The 12480-nt window shown below is 40.4% G+C and overlaps 1 protein-coding gene across 1 annotated transcript; it reads right to left on the bottom strand.

The window, feature by feature from the left end:
* Positions 1-3024: 3024 nt before the first annotated feature.
* On the bottom strand, positions 3025-12256 carry lpcat2 (lysophosphatidylcholine acyltransferase 2). Its single transcript, XM_074667142.1, has 14 exons — positions 11965-12256; positions 11422-11564; positions 9825-10042; positions 9393-9505; positions 9048-9108; positions 8867-8925; positions 8620-8654; positions 7439-7493; positions 7138-7220; positions 6709-6834; positions 6463-6616; positions 5152-5250; positions 4410-4551; positions 3025-4299 (listed from the first exon to the last, which is right to left on the bottom strand). The coding sequence occupies exons 1-14, from the start codon at positions 12073-12075 to the stop codon at positions 4118-4120; spliced, it is 1581 nt and encodes a 526-aa protein (XP_074523243.1). The 5' UTR covers positions 12076-12256; the 3' UTR covers positions 3025-4117.
* Between the last annotated feature and the right edge of the window lie 224 nt (positions 12257-12480).

The raw sequence follows: 12480 nt of genomic DNA, 5'->3' as shown, positions 1-12480 counted from the left end.
GTGCAGGCTCCTCTGCAGCACCTCACCACGTGCTTCAGCCAACACCTAATCTCCAGAATAAACCTGTAAGAACGTGACGCCATTGTCCTCCAACTGCTTACAATAATAACCAGTTATTTTTGCAGTCTCCTTCATCTTTGTATCAAAGACTTTATCTTTTAGCCGGTCACACCCCTTCAATTCCAGAGCCACCAGTGAATGAGGAACACAATAGGGGGTACACAGAACCAGTGTTTGAATAGTGGGTAGTTATTATGGGGTATAAAAAGGGAGGATTGGTGTGATTCCTGTTTGAACTGTAAGAGTCCTTGAAAGGATGAAAAGTCTCAGAGTAAGAGCAAGACTAAAGGTTAGAGTTCCACCTAATTGGCTCCTGACAGGGGAGGCATTTTTAATTGTTGTAAACTCTGAAAAGTATAGTTTCTTCCAATAGATATGAAAAAGAAAAGCATGGCTTACAGTGATGTTAGTTTTTCTGCCCCCAGTGTAAAGGAAGGAGCTTAATTTGGTTTAAGAATTTAAAAAAAACACACCTCTATGAACAGTGACTGACGAACAATAGTCAGCCTCTCACATCTGTACTTTGACTCGTCCTTGAGTGTTTCACAGGACAGTTGTTGCCCATCACCCAAAAACCCTCTCTGGAAGTGAATCAAACACAAAGATGTGAAACAATCAAAATACAGAAGAAGGAAACAAACCTGTGGTGCACACGCCGGCATTGGACTGCCGTTGGTTTATACGGTTCCCTAAAATCTTGCCCTCACCAGGACCTTAACTGTTTCTGTAAACCATCATGCAGGAAAGGAAGAACAATCACTTTCCTGAGAGAATAATAGCAGAGAAAAATCAACAAGGTGTCATCTGGTGTGATAAGGAAACACAACAATGAGGTTTGGAGGAACTCCCCGAGGAGCTGGAGGAGACGGCTTGCCAGGCCCAAACCAGCAGGAGTCAAGGGTAGTGCAAGATGTGTCCGTTTGTGGGCGTGTGATCATGGATGTGTACAAATCCACGCTGCTTGCATCTATTTCACAGCTAAATCATCATTTTACACAAAGCAGCTGACAGACGCCATTTCTGCTCTGTACAAAAAGTGGACTTCAGAAACTTCAATAAAAATGGGTTTTAAAGGAAATATGTGCGACCAAGTTCAAGCTTCCTGTGTTGTTACATTTTGGCCAATGTACGCAGAAGTTGCTTATAGAATTATTGTTAACGCTCTTGTTTATAGTCATTCTTCCAGCTCCTCTCTAACCTGTAAGCTAATGTGAACTCATGCTGCTCTGAATGTTTAGGTCATACATCCATTTTCGTCATGCATGACAAAGGAGTGTATACACACCCAGGTATCCTGTTGTTTTAAGCAGGAAAATCCATTCTATAGGTTCGTTGAGCTAAAATAGCTCTGAATTCTTCCTTTTGCATAACATTTATGAAATATGGCAACAAAGAAAAGTATTTCTGATCACTTTTGTTGAATGATTACGATTTGTCCCTTTTTTTTAATGGGCACCACTAACGTGATGCATTTCAAGGGTTTCAATAATAGTTCCATGAGGGAAAGAGTAAACTCAAATTAAATGAGAAATTTGGTGCCATAAAAACAGTGTTTCCCCTCTTCAAGTCAAAGGCATCATCACTGTACAAAAGGTGAAACACCCCAAAAAGTTTGCTGAATAACCTGGCTGACAGGTGGAGTAGAAGCCAGCTGGGACTCATCCTTATTTTGCTTGAAAAAGCCAGTCTTCCTGGTTAAACTAAGGTAGCCTGTGTGTCACGTTAATTCAAAAACAAGGCCTGTCACTTCTGACCTTTCCTTCCAGCCTGGCACGGTGAGACCCTCATCCATACGAGGCCCGTGTCCAGCTCAGGTCCACAAACACAGGCTGCTCACTCACTCGGGTCCCGAGGAGACAAAATTCGATTAGTAGCACGTATCTCCCGCAATCTACTGCGACAGGATCAGCCCTCAGGCAGACCTGAAATGGATACAGCAATATACAACAGCCATGCAGAGTATAGAGGGAGGATGGAGGGGTGTGGGACGAGAGAGGAGAGTCAGGGCTGTGGATGGGGGGAGTCGCACTGCAAGCATGGAAACAATGTGATTTAATTGATTTCATGCCATCTCATCAATTTTGATTAAAATGAAATGAGCCTCTGTACGTTTGAAAAGGTTAAAACAAATTGAAGGTGGAAATAACAGCTGGTAATCACAGTTTGTCTAACAGCGGGCATTTAATGAAGCGACCCACTCTCAATCATTCATTTCAGTCTCCCCTGCGTATAAGGAGTCAGCTCTGTGTGAGTGTTAGTGTAAGTGGTTGAGCACATGTACCGAAGCTTTTTCTAGTGAAGCTTATGGTTTTTTCATTTCTCTTAAGACTGACTAAATCTAAATTCAGAGAATAGACAGGCAAAGAAAGTAAGAACAAAGACAAACTTTCACATTCTGTAGTCTGTTTTAAGTAATGCATACTGAAAATCATCCACCCCAAAAGTCCCATTTTTTCTGGATCCTTCACAAAAGGACAGAATAATGAAATAGAAACTCTTAATTTTTCATAAACCAATTATGACACTATATGTTTCAGCCATTACTGTGTTGAAGATGAAGATGAAAAAGTTTTATTACAACAACAGGAATTCATCACAAGTGAACATTTGGCATGTCATGCTCTGAGATGTAATAACAAAATATGCCAGATAATGATAAATAGATGGTTCAACCTTCAGATGCAGAGTACCACTGTAATAAGAGGCACATATGTATTCCCTAACCCTCAAGCTTCACTGCTGTGTATCTCTATTTTTTTTTACTGTAAATAGCATGACTAAAGGTTTTAAATTGATTTGTTCAGCATGAGCTCACACTCACACAATTAAAATCTAAAAGGTAACTGCTGCCCTCTGGTGGGGTGATGGGGAAACAGGTTTACAATCAGTGGCCTCATACTACAAAGCATCCATGAAAGTTGCTGCTAATTTGCATAGTGGTGAATCTATTAAGACAGCACAGGGTGGAATTTGTATTCTTGTTTTATTTTACAAAGCAAATTTTGCAGTGTTAACAAAAAAAGAAAAAAAAATCACATAATTGCAATGCACATGGCAAAGTAATAAGAGTGCCGCTTGCTAATCTGAAAGCATACCCCGCTGGAATATACTGAAGCAGCACTGTTGGCTTTTTGCTCACAAATTGCCCTATTTTCTGTGGTTCATTTGCTTTAGTAAACTTAAAACTGTGCAGACATGTTGCTGTCTCAGCAACAACACTCTTCAGTAGAAATGCAAATAGATACACATGCAAAGCAAACCTCTGGCTAATTATACAGCCGTCTTACAAGGTCTGAGTCCCTGAGCGCTGGAAAAAGTGTAATGCGCAGCACGTATGCTCTTCATAGACATAGTTTTGATACACAACATCTGTGGGTTGCCAGATAGGAAGATCTTAATAAAGCTTGCTGTACACTAATTAACTGCAACATAGAAGCACAAGGACTGTTTGCTTATATTTAAAAAGGTGTTGGTTTGGCATTTTTTTCACTCACTCACAGAGGACTACAAAGACAAAAGAGAGGAACACAAAGCTAAGCTCATCCCAGTCAAAGCAAGGGTAGACCTGGGGCATAGAAAACGATGGATCCAAGGCAGACACACGGTGAGGCAGTTTACAATGATGTGGATAACATACTGAAGTACATCTTAAAACACTGTCACTAACATTTGAAATCTATATATTTCAGGGTTTGTACAGTTAAAACACTGATGTGAGTTCTGATATATTTTTTTATATGATTAGCTTTTCATCTACTTCTTTTTGTGGACAAAACACACAATCAAAAGGATTTGAGGATTAAAAAAAAATCATAGTTTGTGCAGTAGCTTGGGGAAGATATTCTTTAAAATCTCTATAAGGCACTAAACTTGAATGGTAGCACTCTAAAAACCTTCTCTAAAAAAGACAAGCTCATGATCTTTAGTATGGCTCCTCTGAAGCAAGTGACTTCATTTTTCTAAAACTTGTAGGAGGGCATAATTTGACACTGTTGTATTTTCCGTCTCAGTGCAGTGAATTCAGAGATCTGCTTCTTATTGAAGTCAGAGAGATTTTTCAGTCATCCTTTTTGTCAGAGGTGCTGCTTTCTTCCTGGTTCTCCTCTGAACCAGCCTGACCAGACAATTGGAGATCACCTGGACAGGCCTCCTGGATTGCTTGGTATCTCTGAAGCTCCAGGTATGTTGTGAAGAGCTTGGCGTACTCCGGATGTGTAGTGGCAAAGGCTTGAAATTCATCTAGCAACACAAATGAAAAAAAATGTAGCTTAGTTGAAGGCTTTTCTTTTTGCTGGTGAGAAACAAATACCCAAATTTCCAGTAGCCTGGTATTTGACATTGGTACTCACTGAAGGTGATAAAACCAGAGCTGTCTGCATCAATCTCCTTGAAAAGCTTTGTCATGTTTAGATCCGACACACCCAGAGCTGAGCGCAGTAGAGCAGTAAACTCCTCTCGAGTGATTTTCTCATCCTCATCTGTATCAAAGAGCTGCATGAGAGAGCACAGACACAGGGACAAGTACAGTTCACTTACCAATGTATGTGTGCTTAGAAAAAAAGGAAGATGAAATATAGATTACATAAAAAAGAGAGAAATTTGTTTAAGCTCCAGTGGACAAAAAATACTTTTTTGCAACATTAAATTAAAAAAGAACTGTTTGTCTAAAATCACATTTGTCCTTATGGCCGGCAAAACGACTCCATGTTTTCCACAACAGACACAAATTGTTAAGTTGACATTATCCAAGCCCCGCTGAAGGCTGGCTCTGTTCTCCCTACAGCACTGCTGCTGTCTGTGTGCAACGCTCTGCTATAAAATAAAGGCTGGTTATTTAGCTTAGGTTTACTCGTTTAAGTGTGAGCTGCTTATTTTCATTATGATTTCAGTTTTTCCATTAAAATGCAATGAGTCGTGAACACTAGACAGCCCAATACATATTTTAAATTCAAAAGATTTTCATGTGCTTACAAGATTTTAGACATTTTTACTTTGAAATGTATTTTGTTTGATGTTTTTTTCACTCTTCTATTCACATTCAATGTACAGTCACATCAGAAGCACAGCAGTGTCAGAATAACGCTGTCTTACCTTAAAAGCCATTAGAAGAACGTCTTCTGTGTTTGCTGGTCGGCACAAGATGTTCACACCAATGACATATTCTCTGAAGTCTATTGTGCCATCTCCATTCTACACAGGGTCAAAGTGGCAGCAGTTGAAACAGCTGAGTCAGTAAATGCACAGTATCATGAGATAATTCTTAATCCTGCAGCATGTATAGACTGTATAAAGAGAGGAGCCTTGAACTACAGAGTGAAAGAAATTATTTTTACTAGTGCTGGGCAAGTTAACTCATTATTTTCGCGTTAACCCGTCAATCTATTAACGCCATTGAATATTTTATCGCACATTAGTGCATGTTGCTCACATGCTTTTATTTTGTAAATGTCTGTTGCTGACCGCGGTGGAACTAGAAGTGAAATTGGTGGAAAAATGCGATGAGTAACCAAAACAAGCATGGAAAAGAGGGGCAACGCCACGGAACATAAAGGCGCTCGCCGCTTAGTGTATCAGTCCGCGCGCACAGCGTGCCAGATTTAAACAAACGCAGGTAGTCTGCCAGGACAAGATGAGAACTAGAGCCTTATTTAGCTGTGTTTTTGTGTGAAAATAACGCGCTGAAAATTCTCTAAATAAAGCGTGAATGAAGACCGATATCAGAGTTTTTCGGTGGGAGTCCGTTTATTTGTGTTTTTGGTCAAGTAAAATATGGCCCTGTCTGAGTGCAGAGGAAACCGGCTGACGAGCAGGGAGGGGGTGTTTGGTGTGAGCGCCCTGGGCTTCTGCTGCACAAAAACACTGCTGTAGGGGTAATTTCTGCCCTAAACCTTGTGATAGGACCCAACTTGTTCCATCCCGGAGTATCACTTTAATGCCCTAACAGTAGCAATAAGCTTTAATTTTGTATTTACATTTTTGTAAATTTGATTTGCACTAAATATGTGATTTAACTATTACTGTATAACAAGTACTGATTTAGTGTTTGCATGACAGATGTTATGGCACTTTCACAATGCGATTAATTATGATTAATCAGGGAAATCATGCGATTAATTACAATTAAAAGTTTTAATCGTTGCCCAGCCCTAATTTTTACTAAAGGCAATGCTTTACTTCTAGAAAACTGAGAGATAGCCTATATCTTCAAAAGAAGATAGTTTCAGACCTCTCCTCTGACAAAGCTGACATAACAGAGAAGGGGTCCATTAATCATCAATAATTGAGCTGTTGAAACTGAGCCAAGGAAACTCTTGTAACCAGCTGTCATTCACAATGCTCCTACTCAGTGGATAAAGTTCTTCTGTTTAAGTGTAATGTCAATATTTTGAACAAGTGTCTCACTCTGTCAAATAGTGCAAAGAGCTCCTCAAGAGCTGGGCTGACGGGGAGCTTCAGAAATCTGGCAAACTCCTCGATAGTTATCCTTCCTCCGTTACAAGAGCTGGCCATGACTGCAAAGCTCTCCAGCTCCTTCCTCACATTGTCCCACTTCAAACTGAGGGAGCAGAGCACAGGGATCCATGTTCATTTGACTTATCAGGCTCATTTCTGGCATTGTCATGTAGAGGCTTAGTGAAATGTGCTTACTTGAGTTTACGGCTAATTTTGGTGAACTCCACCAGGCCTGCCTCCATTGGCAGGGTTAGCTCGCCAGCTGAAATCATCAGGCGGCAGTCTTCATAAGTGTGATCTGTTACTGGAACACCCAAAGCCCTGAAAGCAGACAGTTTGAATAAACAGTACTCCGTTAAATTGCTTATGACGATTGTACAGAGCTGGACAAATAAGGTCAGGAGGAAATGCAAAAGCCAAACCAGTGACTAATACTTTCATAATCAGGATAAAATGGACACTCTTCATCACTCCTGTAGTGCTCTGATTGATGTACTCTCCCTATGTGATTAATACTTGTATCTTTAAGAAGCATAAGTATTTTGCTTTTTTATTCCTCTTTCTTGCTACATTTGCACAAGTTATGCTTTAAAAAATGCACCTCATAGTTTGAGTAACGCTTACCGGGCCATGGTGTCTCGCACTCTACTTGCAAACAGAGCAGCTGTTTTCTTCTCCTCCTCTGTGGGGATATGTGGGGGTAAGAACTAAGGGGGAAAACAGATGAAAAGGGACACAAAGGTCTCATGTTTAGTTGTCAGAGTGGTACTATACTACTATTAATAAGTAACAAGTTCTAGTGTCATAAATGGGGATTAAAAACTGTAAGCATTGTTTTGCAACCGTAAGAAATAAGGTGAACATTTTCTACAAGAAAAACAAAAGCTTGTTTCTTCATCAATCATCATGTTAGGATGTACACTACCTCTATCTCTACTGTGGTATACAGCTGGCTCAGAGTCAAAAGCAGCAGTGTCCTCCTGAAGAAAACACATGCAGAACAATAAGTTACATATATTGATCCCAGATTTTCAAACAGCATGTTGCTGTTTTCTGTTTTAATCCTTATTATCAAGGTAAAAGAGGCAGCAGATACCATTTCCATCAAGCTAGCTCACTGTCAGTGAAACATGACACACCTGTCAGTAGGCCTGGGACGATTAACAATGAAGCAATTAATCATTCAAAAAAAGTGAACTCAATAATTTTGCCAGCCTCAGTGTATCCCCATGTGTAAGGATGGGTACCTTTCACATTTGAAATGATACAGTACCGATGCTCGGTACCTGGCAATCGGTACTGGTACTCAACGGTACCAATTTTTGATACTTTTTTGTGTTTATGTGGTGAAAAATATCAATTTGTTTGCGAATTAAGTACAACTTTTTTCAATTTAACATATTTACTCTTAAGTACATAACCTTACCATGCTGTGTTTATGTCCAGCACAATCTCCTTCTCTTCTTCTCCTTCATAGTCACAAGGATGCATTTAGGTACATAAGCATGGTACCTTTTGATTTTACGTGAATCGGTACCCAGTACTTTTGACAGAATTTGGTCGGTATCTGTAAAAGTGCCTAATCTGGTACCCATACCTACCCATGTGCATGCACGTTTGTTTTTGTTTTGAAGCTGATGAGGCTGATGAAGCCTCATGGATGAGAGGAGAAGCGTCTTCACAAACTCTGAACAGTCCAGTTGCCTCGGTTTGGAGCATTTAGATTAACTGAGCTGGATTAGGAAGAATTTACATTGACACAGATAGTGTAGTTTGCTACATCACAACAGAAATTCTACATTTTAGCTCAGTGTTTTATTTAAGTGCAATTTTGGACTGGAAGGCCATTTTATTTTTATTGTTTGTTTTTTTGGGGGGATATTTTGAAGTTATTGATATTCTAATTAAATTTGTAAAAAAATACTCATGAAAAATAAAAGGCTATTGCATTTGAAAGTGTGTATAGCATCATTGTGAGATATATTTTTTATATTGGTAGTCAATTTGGTCTCAAAATAATATTGTCAATATAATTGTTTATCACCAATAATTGTTATCAGCCCAGACCTACCTGTCAGGGTAAATAACAACTAAAAGCATACTTACGAGCTGAAGCCCTGCCAAGTCCAAGACACTGTGTCCTGGAGGGGAAATTGAATGTTTAGACATTAATGTTACATCAAAAAAATAGTGCAGGACCACAAGAGGGTACATTATATTCTGCCTACACTTTCTGCCCTAAAAAGTTTTTTTTTTTTTGTCTTAGTGCGCAGCCTGTTCTCTGGTTGTGACATCTGCTTGTAAGAAGTGCAGTGTAATATATTAATGCTGTAGTACAATCACAGACACTCACCAGTTTGTTGGGATACCTCATAAGCACAGGCTGCACAGGGACCCCTGGGATGAAGGCACCTGAAGAAACAAAAAAAACAAAACATGTCGACTGCTATTCATCACAGTTTCTATTTTCCACAGTGGTTGCACAAAAGAGGCAATCAAGACTACAGTATATTTTAGCCTGCTGCATATCTCACCTTGTTTAAAAGTGATGAGACAGGAGCGGTTTGTACATGTTCCTTCTGGGAATATCAGGACCTGAGGATCAAAGCCTGGTTAGTAAATGTTGTAAAAGTTACATGCAACAAGGCAGCGTTGTGTTTCTGCCGCACACAGCATGATAAAAGTTACAAAGTTAAATAATCTGACTTTTATTCATCCTAATGAAATGAGCACTTGTTTCATTCTCTGATGGAGGTGAGCAAGAAACTTTTTATGTTGTTTCCTTTATCATCTTTGGGGCAAACAATGACACCAAGCATGCATGCTGAGATAGAGAAAGAGAGCTATTAGAGTTTGTTATTGTTGTTGTTGAGACAGACCTGTGGCCAGCTGCCCCCTGACTTTGCTCTGCTGTCAATCTCTTGGATTGTGTTCTTCCTGGAGTCCGGGTCTTTTCTGGACACAAGCACAGGCTGGAGACAACGGACAAATCCTGCAGAGAGGAGAAAAAACACTCATTATTGGTTGACCTAAGAGAGAATATTTTTACTATATATATTTCTCAGATTGATCTAGGTTACTTAACAGCAAGTCATCTAACAAGGCAGCGCAGACTGTTACACAGTTTTCACATGAAATAAGCTTATGTGTTTTTACAGTATGAAAAATAAAAGAAGTGAAAAAAACACACACCTCAATGTTTTCACAAGCTCATACACTCACACTTCAAACTCAAAGCTGAGTGATTACAAAAACACACCTTGACATATAACCCCAAACTGACACAACAGAACGAACGGAAAGAGCCTTACTGCCAAAGATGGGTGTAGCCAAGTTCTCCACACGAGAGACGGTCGAGGGCAGGCCAGCAACAATGCAAACTATCCCATCAAAAAAGGTGGAGTGAGGAGCCACAGCCAGGATGGGGGCCTCGCTGCTGCTGACCTGTTTACCTTTGACCACCACTCTGAAGCCCATGCAGAAGTAGTAAGCCCTCCCCAAGGCCGCCATCACTCTCCGACACATGAACCTGTAGATAACCAGAAGGTTATAGAGTGCTGATTAATAAAAGTTCAAATCTAGATGTGAAGCTAAAAAGATGTTCCTGGATACTAGTGAAATGTCTGAACTAATTTAGAAATATATAGTTTGTAAATATGTTAACTACCGATAGGCTAATGACATTTTTATGTGCCATTCATTAACATAATTTCATCCAGTGCTCATTCATTATAAGGGTTTAAAGTGAAGTGTTCTCGTAACAGGAAGAATTGCACTATTTGCTCACCACTTCTAGCCTCCTTAAAGCTGCAAAAAAAGCCATGCTTTACCAATTACTTCCTCATTTGTCAAGAAAGAAAAGTAGGAAGTCAAAGCATGGACTGAATATAGAGATGTCATGATAAGATGAGAGCAACAAAGTGTTAGATTTGAAGTTCTGTACCCCCCCTTCCTTTCTGACACCAGGATGTGAATGAGCAAAGTGTGACACGTAAGCTGAGAAGAGCTGGTTGCAAGTGTTGCTCAAGCAGCAAGATGAAGTCAGAGAGTTAATGCAGTTTTAATGTTCATGATTCATCAAAGTTTGGTGTTTGTCATAAATGGGATCTACGCTGCAAGTCATCAATACCATAATATGAATTTCAAAAAACTCTTGAACAGTTGCTAATTCAAACTGGAAATCTCCACTGCTGAGTTATCTGTTGTGTCTTTGCTGAAAGGATCTGGGTCTGCTAGGGTTAGTTTGAGGGTGAACTCAAAACACCTTCAAGTTAAGATTTTCTTTAGTCATAAAAAATGAGTTATCCCGTGATGTGAATCCAGCTGCTTTCTGTTGACTTTTTTTTGCAGCTGCTAGTATTTAAAAAACTGTTTGGTTTAAATGTGGCACTCTGTCTGGTGCAACAACTTGATTCTCTGCATTTGAAAAATTGGTTTGCCCATTTAAAAAGTGATAAATCACATCATATTTCCTTTTATTAGAGCTGTTTCTGAGAATTAGGCTTATGTCATGGGCGTGGTGCAGATATGATCAACAGAGAGATGATTTGGCTGCAGTGCAAGCCTCTGCACATTCTTCAAGTTATGTCAGGAACTATTATTTTGAGGATGTGCTGTCTTTGCTTTGTCTAACTGCCCAGTTTGAAGAACCAGGAAACTGCCTCTGCTGTGTGTGGCTCAAAAGAAACTGTTGTAATAGAAAGAAAGTCTTCATATTTGGGTTCAGTTTTGATGTATCCCATCCTCCATAGCTTTGTTTACAGGAAATGGATGGGGTGGTTCGACTGATGTTTCAAATACATATGCTTTGAGGAGGCATGTAAAAGAATGTCACTGCCAACTTTTGATGGGAACTGGTTTCTGTTGGATGAAAACTGTGTTGCAGTGTGATGCTGTTTGTGTAATTACCGTCTCCACCCTGTCATTGGCTCCACTGCTCCTTTCAGAGGGTACTTGAAGGTTATAATAACTGACACTGGCCATGTCACCATGAGAACCAGAGACAGGAGGATTGCTCGAATAGGGACCAGGAATATTCCCAGGAGGACGCACTGCATGGAGAGGGGGCACACACACACAATATATCAGAAACAGGCCTTTACCACATAGGGACTCTGCTGTCAGAGTACACTACACCCTTTGCTGTTGAAGCACCTCAGAGCAGAAATATGCACGACTTTAGAAATCCACATCACCGGGAGGGTTTCTAGAAAACCACACAACGGGTCTCATTGTGTGGTTGCACATAACGAAGCTGTGCAAGCCGATTGTCAAAGCCTCGGTGCAGGAGATTATAGGCCGTGGTTTCACAGCAGCAGCCTGTGTGTGTAATCTCAAATCAGGTCTAGCACTGGCTGCGTGTGAGCCGTGCTGCTCAAAGCAAATGACCATGAACATCATCCCGTAAAAGCCTGCCTTTACATGACCACGGCACCCAGAGGACATACTCACTTTGATTATAGTGGCTTTGGTGAGTTTGGTGTCTTGAACAAACGGGTTGATGACCGCAGGCAGCAGCAGGGATTGTTGCCTCGGCAGGGTGAACACTCGTTGTGGCGGCATGGCTGTCCAGTGAAAGAACAAACGGGGAAATTATCTAGTCGAGACAGTTTTATGTTATCATCTCACTTCCTCAACAGGAACTCTGGTCTCTCATTACGTTCACCCATATCCGACGATCTAACGAGCGGCTGCGGACTCCAGCGCGAGCGGTTCCGGGGACTGGTCCTAAGCTCCGCCCACAGGGTTCAGACCACCGTGTGCTTTTGTAACCTGCAGGTGGATTCAGCAACTATTGTCTGCAAGTCCTTGTTTTAAAACATTCGCAGGATGGTATTTATCCATTATATTACATATCCATTACATAAACATCCTCAATTTTAAATCAGGTAGCTAAAAATGTCAAAATGTTGTTGTCAGTGATCATGCATGCAAACTTGTTTGTGGAAATCATACACATGCATGCAT

Source organism: Halichoeres trimaculatus, unplaced genomic scaffold, assembly GCF_033239565.1.
Source record: "Halichoeres trimaculatus isolate MK-OKI-2021-1 unplaced genomic scaffold, fHalTri1.1 fHalTri1_scaffold_3, whole genome shotgun sequence".
Taxonomy (NCBI): Eukaryota; Metazoa; Chordata; class Actinopteri; order Labriformes; family Labridae; genus Halichoeres; species Halichoeres trimaculatus.
This window is presented reverse-complemented; position numbering and strand designations above follow the sequence as displayed.

Coding starts and splice junctions, on each gene's coding strand:
- lpcat2 (XM_074667142.1), bottom strand. CDS start 12,075: ATGCCGCCACAACGAGTGTTCACCCTGCCGAGGCAACAATCCCTGCTG. Junction 9,506..9,824: donor GGCTACACCCATCTTTGGCA/GTAAGGCTCTTT, acceptor TCCTCTCTGCAG/GATTTGTCCGTTGTCTCCAG. Junction 4,552..5,151: donor TTCTTCTAATGGCTTTTAAG/GTAAGACAGCGT, acceptor TCTCTCATGCAG/CTCTTTGATACAGATGAGGA.